Raw genomic sequence first — 12,622 nt, 5'->3', positions numbered from 1 at the left:
TTTGGCTTTGCTAATTTTACATTTGGTAATTAATTTGATTAATGATCATAAAAAAAAAAATCAAAAAATTATAAAAAATTGTTAGAATCTTAATTCTTATATGATTAAGGTTTTATTATTGTTCCTATTAAAATTTAACATCCTTTGGTCTAGAATCCAAGTATGGTTTTAGTTGTGATGAATTTGCAAGACTTTTATGTAGTTTGATACACTTTGGTGAAGAAATAAAGAGATTCTCATTCTTAGTCCAGAGTAAATAATCGATACTGTTAAAAATTGCCAAATCAGCCCACGTTGTCTTGTTTCCGAAAAGATGACCTTGGTCGTTGATTTTAGATTCCCATGCTTTGATGATTCTTGGTGCAATCTTTTCGGAAAAGTTTTGTTTTTGTTCATCACCACCCGTAAATGCCTTAATGATGGCATCCAACATATCAGCAACAGAGAGAACATAACTAAATATCTCAGCATTCTCTTCTTCACTGACACCAAGTAAATTGTATTTCCTGGCAATATAACTTTCAATGGCCATCGATTGAGTGATACTGAGTGAACCATCTTGATACCATGGAAGTTGTCCAAATGTTAATTTGGAACGAATCTCATCTGTGAGTGGTCCAATTTTAACTTCAGTGTACTTTACGCCGGCATAGTTTAATAGAATTCTAATTTCTTCACCACGACCTCTGGCATCAAACTTTTTTTTTCAACAAATTAAAAATTAGTATTATTATTTCATTTCAAAATGTTTAGAGTTTTAATTAGACATACATAATGGAAAATTGGTTGAGACATATTTAATTTGATAATAATTAATAGGAAAGATTTGGTTTGGTTTGGTAATTTGGTATATTTGATTATATTATTTAAAATTTGATATCTTTTTAAATCGAAATTTAACATTTATATACTAAAGATGAGTAATTCGATGGACAAGGATCTTCATTCCGAAGATTAGTTTATTTTATGACAACATCTAATTCAGCACACAAATATGTGTAGGTGTGTGGGTGTTTGCTTGATAAAAATTTGAAAAACTGTGGTATTTCGATTTTCGATCAGAATTCTGTGTTCTAATTCTGTTGATGAGATACAATTTTTTATTTTATTTTATTTTAATTCTTTGAATATTTGAAAAAAAAAAGATGTTAATGTTTTTTTTGAGTTGAAAAAATAGGTCCTCCTTTTTTTGATCTTTGGGTGATATATTAAATGTACTTTCCGTGGTTTAAGACCTGCCACCACGCTTTGATCGATATTTAGACAATTGATATCAAAAGATTATTCATATATTAAAAAACAATGAAAAGAAAACATGATCAGAATAATATCAGTTCAAATGTTAATAATGATGCGCTTCTCCAACTTGTAATGGCATTTGATCATGTTAATAGGGATCAACAAACAATTGTGCTACCATCAGGTGAATCAACAACGAAAGAACAACTTTTATTAAAAGTAATCGATCTTTATCCAAGCTATGCTAATACTTATTACCAGTTGGCATTAATACTTAAAGCTGAAAATCGATCATCAATCATTCTTACATCAGGTCTATCTATGACAGAACAACAATTATTCTTAAAAGCAATCGAGCATTATCCAAACGATTCACGATATTATAATAACCTTGGAAGAACACTTTCAAGAGGAGAATCAATCACACTTAATAATGGACAATCAATGACAAAACAACAATTATACTTGAAATCAATAGAGTATGATCCAACCAGTCACAGTTCTTATTATAATCTTGCAAATACACTTGCAAATGGTGAATCAATCACACTTAATAACGGACAACTAATGACAAAACAACAACTATTCTTGAAATCAATAGAATTTTATCCAACATATTCCTATTCTTATAATAACCTTGCAATTACACTTTCAAGAGGTGAATCAATCACACTTAATGATGGAACAACAATGACAGAACAACAACTATTATTGAAATCAATAGAATGTGATCCAAAAAATTCATTTTCATATCATAACCTTGCAACGACACTTTCAAATGGTGAATCAATCACACTTAATAATGGACAATCAATGACAAAACAACAACTATTATTGAAATCAATAGAGTATGATCCAACCAATTCCGATTCATATTTTAAACTTGCATTAACACTTTCAGATTGTGAATCAATCACACTTAATGATGGACAATCAATGACAGAACAACAATTATACTTGAAATCTATAGAATATGAACCAACATATTATCGGTCATATTATAACCTTGCAAATACACTTTCAAATGGTGAATCAATCACACTTAATAATGGACAATCAATGACAGAACAACAATTATACTTGAAAGCAATAGAATTTTATCCAACCAATTCCGATTCATATTATAACCTTGCAACGACACTTTCAAATGGTGAATCAATCACACTTAATGATGGACAATCAATGACAAAACAACAATTATACTTGAAATCAATAGAATGCAATCCAAAAAAATACGATTCATATTATAATCTTGCAAATTTACTTTCAAGAGGTGAATCAATCACACTTAATGATGGACAATCAATGACAGAACAACAATTATACTTGAAAGCAATAGAATGTGATCCAAACAATTTTGATTTGTATTATCAACTTTTAATTACACTTTCAAGAGGTGAATCAATCATTCTTAATAACGGACAATCAATGACAAAACAACAATTATACTTAAAATTAATAGAATGTGATCCCAGCAAATACGATTCATTTTATAACCTTGCAATTACACTATCTCGGTATGAAACAATAACACTCCATAATGGTGTTCGAATGACAAAACAACAACTATTATTGGAATCACTAAGAATAGGTCATAGACAAAGAATGGTTTACAAATCGATTGGATTAACTTTGCTGAACAACAAACAAACGATTACACTTCCAATTGGTGAACAAATGTCGAGAAGACAACTGCTTCAAAAAGCAAGAGAATTGTTTAACATTTTCGAATTATAATAATCAAATCAATAGTTATTAAGAATTCAACCATCACAATTCAAATAGTTTATTGACACTTTAGTTATTTCAAATAACTAAAGTTAATAATCCAACTGTTAAACAATAATCCAACATTTATTCAACACTATCAAATATTATTCTTATCTTCAAATTGTAAATCAAATAAATGATTATCTTTAAATCTTATACTGTAAATTATATCTCTAAACTTTATTACATTTATTAAATCCATATTTCTTGTACCAAAACTATTCCTAAAAGTAATTCCTAATTTTATATCAAAGTTGTAAGTATAATATTTATATGTTTATATGTATATTTTAATATGACATTATTACCATTGTAAAATAACATGGTAGCATGCTCTTTAAAGCATCGATTGACTATAGCACTTCCAAGTGCATAATATATATCACCACCAAGTGATTTTCACCATCAAGTGAACATACATATATTATTAAGTTAACATTTCCCATCGATTGTGACGACTCCAATGATGGAATAGGTCATGTCATTTATCAATACAAAGACAATATTGAACAAGAAGATAACAAACAAATTGTTATTTATGGATCCAAGAAGTTTAACACAACTGAAAGGGATTACCATGTCTTTGAACAAGAGGTTATGGCAATCAAACTGCTTTCTATATAGTTCCTTTCTCTCATCTGATAATCTATTATCTGAGCATGTTTGGTGATCGGTATGAATAACTATCTTATAACCTAATAGCATATGGTAGTTTGAGAATCGATAAATGCACAGTAATTTTTAAAGAGTTTAACAACTTTCGAGCAGTTGAGTTTCTCTTGGAGCTGTCCAATTCCTCCCAACTATTTATTTAGATAATAGATTATCAGATGAGAGAAAGCATACGGCTGAGGAATGCGACGATAGTAATATGGTGGCTGATGAACAGCTTTCATCAAAGAAGTTTTTTTTGATTTTATTTTTTTTGAAATTACAAATCATTAATTTTTTTTCTCTCAATAGAACACATTCATTTTTAAAATAAAACATATATTAAAGTATTTGATTTAAAGAGTTATAAAAATGTCAGATTTATTATTATTTAAAGAGTTTTCAAAGCTAAATACAATGGATGAAGATGTCATCGATGAGACATGTATGAATATTAGAAGTTTATTTGAGACTGCAAAGAGAAAAGGTGAAAAGACACTATTGTTAAACGATCAACTATTACCTTTTATAAAGTTGGGTATTCAACATCCTAGTGATCAAGTACAACTTACAACCATTAGACAGATACAAGATACACTAAACACTGAAAGATTACCAACATTAAAATGGCTAGCAGTCAATGAGTTACTCATTTCTCTGATACCGCTATTGAAATCTACCACCTCTGTTGCATCTTCAATAATCGCTCTATTCAAAGAGATAACCAATAACAATCAAAAACAACAACAACAAGACAATCAAGAAGAAATACTCAATCAGTTACTATCAAATAAATTGGTTACCACCATCAACCAATTCTTTGAACAAAGTAAAAGCAATCGAGATGAAGAACAGTCTGCGCTGCTTAGAGTATTGGATATTGTAGTGTTACTTGTCAACTATCATCCTTTGACAATGACCGTTCAACTTGGTGAACCGCTCAAGTATTTAGTGGTGGCGGCAGTCAGTGACCCCGACACACTGGTTCGACTTGGCTATGTCGAGTTGGTTAGCAGACTTGGCGATAACATCGATGTTCTCAAATGGATCATTGAACAAACCGAATTTATAGACAGTCTCGCACGACTATTGGTAAACTCTCATAGCGATCCTTCCTCGTCAGATCCACTCGTTGTCAATGGTGTTCTAACAATGCTCAGCCAATGGTTCTCCGTAGACAACAATCACATCCAACTCTTACTGAATAGCCAACAACAACAACTAAGATCCAGTCTTTTCGCCCTGCTTGCCTACTGTTTCGAAGACTACCGTACTTCCAACCAACATCTGGCGTCGCGCTGTGTCGAGCGCGCCATAGACACCGTCGGCGCCATCGGAAGTCACTCAGCCGGCTTGCAGTTCCTCCTCGAGAATAACCGTGCGCTTGTCAACGACTATCTGGAACTGGCAGTGCGATCCTCCGATAACATTTCGACGCCTAGCAGACACCAATTGTCGAGCTGGCTGCAATCCGCCGACAATCCGAGTGCGTTGCTCGAGAGTGCACTAGGAAGCAACTTGGATGGTCTGGCCAATGCACTGAACCAATCGTTGTCTTCACCGATCGAAGAGGTCAAGACTGCAGCGTTACGCGCCATTCAATCGCTGTGCTTCCACGGGTGGGGTACCAAGTCGGTGCTGTCACAGCCCGGTTTCTTTGAGTATCTTATCTCGCGTAGCAATGAGAACACCAAGATCATGCGTGAATGGAAGTTCACCATCGTACAAACACTAGTCACCAAACAATCACAGCTACTCAACACAACCAACTTTAAAACACAGTGGAAACAACTCGAAGATTATCATACCCTTGGTATACACTATGTACCCTCAGAAGCAAATGTTTCCGTTGCAACTCAAGAAATGTAAAATCAACAAAAAAAAAACATCAATCAAAACACAATCATATAATAACTAACAAACATATAATATAATATCATATAATATCAATAAAATGTAAATAAATAAATTATCTTTATTATTATTATAAAATGAAATTATTAAAATAAACATTGTATACAATCTTTCCACAACCACTATAATTATTCACTTTTTTTGTTTTGTTTTTTGCAATTATTAATAATTTTTTAAATATTTTTTATTAGCAAAAAACATATCAAATTCTGCTTCTCTCAAAGAGGGAAAATGAAAGTAATAAAATCAATTAAATATAATATATTTATATGCACACAAACACACACCCACCCACAATAAATATTCAAATTTTTAATTCTTTTTTTTTTAATTAAAACAATATTAAAATACCAAAAATTGGAAAATGCATTTGCAAATAAAAAAAAATCAATAAAAATTTGTAAATTTCATTATTATTTAATTAAAAAAACTTAATTAATTTTATAAAAAAATTATAGATACATTACCAATTTATTTTATTTTTTGTTGATTTAATTCTTTTTTTAATTAGAAACAATAAAAAGAGTTTAAAAGGTATCGAATCAACAACAAACAATAGGAAAAGAATAAAATTCAAAAACATATTCATAATCAATCAATCATAGATAGATTTTAATTTAGTTTTTTCATTGTAAATAAATAGATAGATATATATTATAGTAATATTACTTATTTAATATATAAATGTATAGATAATATAGTTTTAAATATTTGTATATATATAGGTTTTTTGTTTTTTTTTTTTTTTGTATTAAAATAAATAGTTATTTTTTTTTATTTTTTAAATTTCCTTTCCCTTCTTTTTCAAGGTTTTACTTTTTTTGTTTACACCTTACCAATCCAATCATAATCATAATATCATTGTTTCTTTTTTTTTTTTAATTTAATTTAAATTCAAAAAAGTTAAACTTGCTATTTTAATAAATCATTAAAATAAAATATATAGTAATATAATAATATAATATAATTGTACATATTTTTAATAAAATATATAAAATACTAAAAAAATAATAAATAGATAATAATAACAAAAAAAAAAAATATAGTTAAAATAGATAGATATTGTATAGTTTTAAATAGATATAGATATAGAATATAATAGAATATAATATAGATAGAAGATAGATATAGATATAGAATAAACAAATCGATATAGTCAACAGAATGATGTATAATTTGTCTTATGGTGGTGCAAAAGCAGAGGAGAAGCCTAGGTATGATTATTATCATTGTAGTCATTATCATTAATCTTTGAATATATTCTAACAAAACTGTTTTCTACAAATAAATAGTCCTTATAGTCAATCAGCATTGAGTGGTTATCTTCAAGGTATCTCTTCATATATTCCCTCCAGTATAAAGTCAACCATCAAAAAGCAAATATATACATCTCCATCGATTACCGAAGGTGAAAAAGACACCATTGTCAGTACATATTTTGATGAGTGCGAAATTTTGGGAAAAAAGTAAGTAATAACCATCTCTAACCACCACCACCATCACCACCTATTTCAAGTGAGTGGTGTGTCATTAAAACAACAAATCATTGATCTTCTTATCTTACCACCAACTCTTATAATAATATTGTTAAAAACAGACACAAACTATTGAATATATGTTATAATAATGGATTTCAAATATGGGATTTAGATAATCCAGATGGTGTAAAGGAGTTGTTCTCTTTGCGTGAAGGAATGATTCGATTTGTCAAGGTATTAAAGACACCGGCCGAAAAAGAACCACCCAACTCTATTTACTATGGAAAGCGACCGTTGCTAGCAGTGGTGAGTGGTGAGGACAACTCCAAGGTAACTCGAAACATGGTTAGAATCTTTAGTTTGAAGACGTGTGAGCTCTTCAATATGAGCAAGTTTCAGACACCCGTTTACAATGTCATCTCCAATGAAAAGATATTCCTGGTGGTGCTGAAGGAGCGTATCGTTGGATTCAACCCGGTGACAATGGCAAAGGTGTTGTCACTCTCTACGTTCCCGTCCGCAGCCAATTCATTTGGTGTCGTCGCACTCGGTCCGCGTTGGCTTGCCTATACCGATTCCGCAGGTGGCGCCGGTCACATGTCGACCTCTCCGAACTCATCGTCGTTGGCATCAGTAGGTCCGTACATTCAGCACCTGAAATCCTATCAACAGCACAACCAGAACTTTAGCGATACAGCAGTCGATGTTGCAACCGATCTAGCGAAGGAAGTTGCACAGAAACTCTATTACTTTGGCGATATCGGTAGAAAGAAAGTTTCCAGTTATCTCTACCCAGAGGACAGCCCCTCTTCACATGTTTCTGCGAATCCACACCAGGAATACATTCAGGAAAACAACTGTGTCATTGTCATCTATGACTTTATAAAACAACGCCAAGTTGCTGTAATTAAGCCACCACATCCACAACCCGTTTCTTATTTAAATTTCGATCCAAGTGGTACTTTGGTAAGTTAACAAGATAGATCTCTATCAAATTTTATCCACATTATTAATCTTTTTTTTTAATATTTTTATTAGTTATTTACATCTTCAACTGAAGGAACTAAACTCAATGTCTATCAAATAATGCCATTCACCAATTCATTGTCTGTAAATCCACAAAGTAACCCTGATCCTTCACATGCCTTTAGACATATTTATGTCTTGAAAAGAGGAATTACCAATGCTTCAATTCAAGGATTAAGTATTAATGATACCTCTAAATGGGCTGCTCTTACCACCTCAAGAGGAACAACACGTAAGTTCAATTATTATTATTTTTATATATTATAACAATATATAATTAACTAACATGTTATATTAATAATAGATATATACGCTATTAATCCACTTGGTGGTGATGTAAACATTCATTCACATATTGTCAAAAGTTCAAAAACCAAACCAAGAGATTATATGTCCGAAATTCCAAATGCTCATGTATGTTTGAATCATAACAATATTGTATAGTTTTGTTTATTAATAATACTAACTTGCTTGTATTGTTTTTATAGCCATCTCTAATGACTTTAAGTGCGATGGATAGAATTAAATTAGGAAATACAAAAGATGAATCGAATCAATCAACTCAATTGAAAGTTCCATCTAATATCACTGCCGGAAACAGTTGTTTCCTAGAGACAACCAATCAAGATCTTGAAAAGTTATTTGTTGTCAATCAGAATGGTCAATTGATTCTCTATGAACTACGGCCACACCCACCCACCACTCTCGAAGTCGATCCAAACACTTTGTGCATGTCTTTGAACCCAATTCACGAATGGGATGTCTGTAGAAAAACAAGATCAAGCGAGTTCAAGAGTACAACCATACCATATAATGTAAGTATTACTTATAATCATTACCGACCATTATCCAACAAGAGATTAACCATTATTACAGGAAAAAAATAATGAAGAAATCGTACAGGATTCAGAAGCTAGATGGTTGTTTAATGTTGAGATTACAACTCATAGTCAAGAGATACGTCCAATCTGGGGTAACACTCAGTTTTCATTTAGAAACTCATCATACAAGCCCTCACCTGATTCATTATCTTTCTTTGATGAGGACTACCCGATTGGTGAAGTTATCAAAATAGAAAAGAAAAAATCAAATATCTCTTCTCCACGATCAGAGTCGTAAGTTATCAACATTCATTATACCAATTCAAAACCCATCTTTACTCATCCATCATTTTTATATTGTATCCTATTTTATGTTTAACAGTGATGATATTGAAATTGTAAATTTGTCCGATATTAAAAAGAATGAAGAGTTGGAAATGGAAAGTGAAATGGAATTGATGAAGCAATTGGATCAAGCAATCAAGACACCGTTGTCGTCTGGTGCACCGCTCTATCCACAGTTGACCAACAGCAATGTCAGCGATAGTTCTCCTTACATGGGTATGGGAGGTGTGGGAGGAGGTATGACCAATGGAGTCTCCATGAATGGATATCACAATGGATCTCCTACCAATCCCATTGGCATTCCAAAGCCCATCTCTGCAAACTACAATGACATATACAGCCAGAGTCCAGACACACCGATCTATCCAATGAAGCCACCTTTTACCTATGATGACTACAGCTATGAACCTGCTAAATTGAACAACGATTTGCTCCCTCTTCCAAAATCATCTGGTTCTTCTGTAACATCTACTACCACCACTACAACCACCACTACCAATGCCAATGGAAATAGTAACAACAGCTATCCACCTATCCCAACCACGATGCCACCAACCTACAAGAAGACATTGGATTTGGACGATCCATTACCAGTCATTAGTTCATCTCCAAGTATTCCAATCCCAAAGAAACAACAACAGCAACAACAACAGCAACTCTCTGATAATGATTTGAGTAGCTCAACCACCAGCAGCAATTCATCAGCTTCTGCATCATCCACCAATGCTGCAACATCTCCTACTTCTCCAAACTCCAAAACACTCTTTACCAATAACTCAAAATCAAAAAAATCAGGCAAAAAATAATAATACAAATGTAAATACAGTTTTTTTCACATATGGTGTTTTTTTTAAGTCACAGAAGTAAATAAATTTGCCTTTATTTTTTTTTTTTCTACTTATTCTTTAAATAGATTCCAGTTTCCTCTATGTGATGATTCGATTTTTTTGGTCTGTTTTAATTTTATTAAATTATTTATTCATGAGTTTTTCTCTTTTTTTTTGTAAAAATAAGGATAATTACTATCAGTAATCAATCAATCTATCAATAAATCATAAGGTTAAAATTAGTGTAAACTATCTTTCATTTTCCAAGTTAATCAACCCTAAGTTTACAGTTTTAATGTAAACTTTTATTAGCTAATCTTAATAAAAATTTTTTTTTAAAAACAAAAATCTGTTAATCGTTACTACCTTTTTGAGAAAAGTGAGTTTAATTTATAGATCATTTAATTGCACTAGCTTAGAATTTCATCAGTCAAATTTAAATATTAAAAATTAAAAAAGAGTCACTTGAGTAAGAACATCAAAATGAATTGACATATGTCACTTTTTTTTTAAATAATTATAATTTTTTATTTATTCTTAGGAAAACAGTAAATGGCTTCAAAAACAAAACTAAATGATAATAATTTAGAAGATGAAATGAGTATTCTTACACTCTTAAAAAAGACACCTCTTCAACCTATAGATAATAGCAGAGCTGGAATGGTGTATGTAGTCTGAACCCCATCAACACATCTGGCACAGTTTATGGATCCACCTACAAATGAAATGGTTGATGAGTTCATAGTTTTGGATGTGGCAGGAGCTTCTACTTGAAATCATCTGAGAGGTATTAAAATAGTATTATCTCTAGATGATCAGCCTCCAAATACAACAGTATCTTTTGGAGCTTTTGAAAGATTATTTTCGAACGAACAGCAATTCAAACATATAGGTACAATTGTAAATTTGTACCAACCAGATTGCCGTCAATGGATCATCTCTTCTCTTTAGTCTGGGATTTGTTCAATTTATTTGAAGATTTGGGAACCCAAGGATCAACCAACATGTCCAACACATTCAACAGTAGTACTTGTAAAAGTTGTTTGCCAACATTGGTCATTATAGTACTTCATTTACCTAAAGTCAAAGAAAAATAATTTGATATTTAGATAAAAACAAAATTATTTTTATTCAAATTGAAGTACTATAATGACCAATGTTGGCAAAGACTATTTTTTTATAATATTTTTAAAGAGGTTTTGTACAAGTAAGTTTATAAAAAAAAAAACATCAATAAAAAAATTGTATTCAAAAAAAAAATAGTTTTTTATAGTCGATTTCTTGAATAAAATAACCATAGCAATAGAGGATAGCCATTTTCTCACTTTGTTAGTCTTTTACACATATATAAACAATTGGAATCAGTGTTTAGATAAGTCAATCAAAAGTTTTTAAAAATAAATTTTTAAAATTAAATTTCATTTTTCGTTCGTTTTTTGTCTAATTTTTCTTTGATTGAGTTGTTGGTGCTTTATCAATTATTATTTAATTAAATTTTGACATTATTAGATAAAATGTCAAACAAAAGAAAAAAAGAGGTTGAAGTACCAAAAAAGAAAGAAATTATCAATAAAAAAGTAGAAGAAGAGGATGAAGATATAGAAGAGGAACAATTGGATGATTCAGTTGAAAACGAGGATGAGGTTGTCGAAGAATTACAAGAAGAAGCAGAAGAGGAAGGAGACGCAGAAGAAGAGGAGGATGATAGTCAAGGTACTGGTTTAAAGAGAAAAAAGAAAACAACTTATATTATCAAACCAATGTCAAAAGAGAGAGTTCAACAATTAGAACAAGAGAATCAAGAAAAAGGTATCATCTATCTCTCTACTATACCAGAGAAGATGACACCTTCGAAATTAAAGAATTTGCTATTAAAGTATGGAACTGTTACAAGAATGAAACTTATCAAAGGTAAACCAATATTTAGATTAATAATATTTAATGAATTCATTGTAAAAACTAATGTTATTCTTATTATTACGACTCTTTATAGCAAATGTCGATCGTAAAGCATATAGAAACGATATGTACAAAGAAGGTTGGATTGAATTTAGTGAAAAGAAGATCGCAAGAAAGATAGCATTACTCCTGCACAATCAACCGATGGGAGGTAAAAACAGAGATATTCATAAGGATTGTTTGTGGAACATTATATATCTACCAAAGTTCAAATGGCATCATCTCATGGATAAATTGGTTCAAAAGAGATTAGAAAGAGACAAGAAGATTCAATTGGAGTTGAATCGTGTAAGAAAGGAGAATGTTCAATTCATGGAACAAGTCGAAAAATCAAAGATCATTGCTGGTGTTAATACAAAGAAGAACAAAGAGAACAACAAAGTCATCAGAACATTCAAACAGAGATCTGTTCACGAAGAGAAACCTGATTTCGAGCCAAAAGAAAACTCTAAAAAGAAATTAAAAAATTAAATAAAGTTAATCAACAATTTACATCTATCTAATGTTTTTTGTTGTTTTTTTTTTTAAATTTTTAGCTTAACATTTATTTTATTAAACTAAATTGTCATTTATTTTTTTTTAGTTATCAATT

General features: G+C 30.9%; 6 protein-coding genes across 6 annotated transcripts; 5 read left to right on the top strand and 1 right to left on the bottom strand.

Moving 5' to 3' along the window:
* Positions 1-127: 127 nt before the first annotated feature.
* PPL_09422 (glutathione S-transferase) lies at positions 128-903 on the bottom strand (the record flags this gene model as incomplete). Its single annotated transcript, XM_020580217.1, has 2 exons — positions 128-697; positions 772-903. The coding sequence occupies 2 exons, from the start codon at positions 901-903 to the stop codon at positions 128-130; spliced, it is 702 nt and encodes a 233-aa protein (XP_020428804.1).
* A 399-nt stretch (positions 904-1,302) lies between these two features.
* PPL_09421 (tetratricopeptide repeat protein) lies at positions 1,303-2,976 on the top strand (the record flags this gene model as incomplete). Its single annotated transcript, XM_020580216.1, has 1 exon — positions 1,303-2,976. The coding sequence occupies one exon, from the start codon at positions 1,303-1,305 to the stop codon at positions 2,974-2,976; it is 1,674 nt and encodes a 557-aa protein (XP_020428803.1).
* Positions 2,977-3,145: 169 nt separating this feature from the next.
* Positions 3,146-6,094, top strand: PPL_09420 (uncharacterized protein; the record flags this gene model as incomplete). Its single annotated transcript, XM_020580215.1, has 7 exons — positions 3,146-3,169; positions 3,442-3,560; positions 3,832-3,912; positions 4,023-4,752; positions 5,443-5,525; positions 5,766-5,811; positions 6,086-6,094. The coding sequence occupies 7 exons, from the start codon at positions 3,146-3,148 to the stop codon at positions 6,092-6,094; spliced, it is 1,092 nt and encodes a 363-aa protein (XP_020428802.1).
* Positions 6,095-6,738: 644 nt separating this feature from the next.
* Positions 6,739-10,050, top strand: PPL_09419 (uncharacterized protein; the record flags this gene model as incomplete). The annotated part of the gene is made up of 8 exons (XM_020580214.1): positions 6,739-6,788; positions 6,867-7,040; positions 7,172-8,018; positions 8,091-8,310; positions 8,383-8,492; positions 8,567-8,893; positions 8,955-9,193; positions 9,282-10,050. The coding sequence occupies 8 exons, from the start codon at positions 6,739-6,741 to the stop codon at positions 10,048-10,050; spliced, it is 2,736 nt and encodes a 911-aa protein (XP_020428801.1).
* Positions 10,051-10,623: 573 nt separating this feature from the next.
* On the top strand, positions 10,624-11,168 carry PPL_09418 (uncharacterized protein; the record flags this gene model as incomplete). The annotated part of the gene is made up of 2 exons (XM_020580213.1): positions 10,624-10,736; positions 10,964-11,168. The coding sequence occupies 2 exons, from the start codon at positions 10,624-10,626 to the stop codon at positions 11,166-11,168; spliced, it is 318 nt and encodes a 105-aa protein (XP_020428800.1).
* A 417-nt stretch (positions 11,169-11,585) lies between these two features.
* Positions 11,586-12,501, top strand: esf2 (RNA-binding protein; the record flags this gene model as incomplete). The annotated part of the gene is made up of 2 exons (XM_020580212.1): positions 11,586-11,982; positions 12,065-12,501. The coding sequence occupies 2 exons, from the start codon at positions 11,586-11,588 to the stop codon at positions 12,499-12,501; spliced, it is 834 nt and encodes a 277-aa protein (XP_020428799.1).
* Between the last annotated feature and the right edge of the window lie 121 nt (positions 12,502-12,622).

This window comes from Heterostelium album (assembly GCF_000004825.1).
Source record: "Heterostelium album PN500 unplaced genomic scaffold PPL_scaffold11, whole genome shotgun sequence".
Taxonomy (NCBI): Eukaryota; Evosea; class Eumycetozoa; order Acytosteliales; family Acytosteliaceae; genus Heterostelium; species Heterostelium album.
The sequence above is the reverse complement of the archived record's forward strand: the minus strand, read 5'-3'. Positions and strand labels throughout refer to the sequence as shown.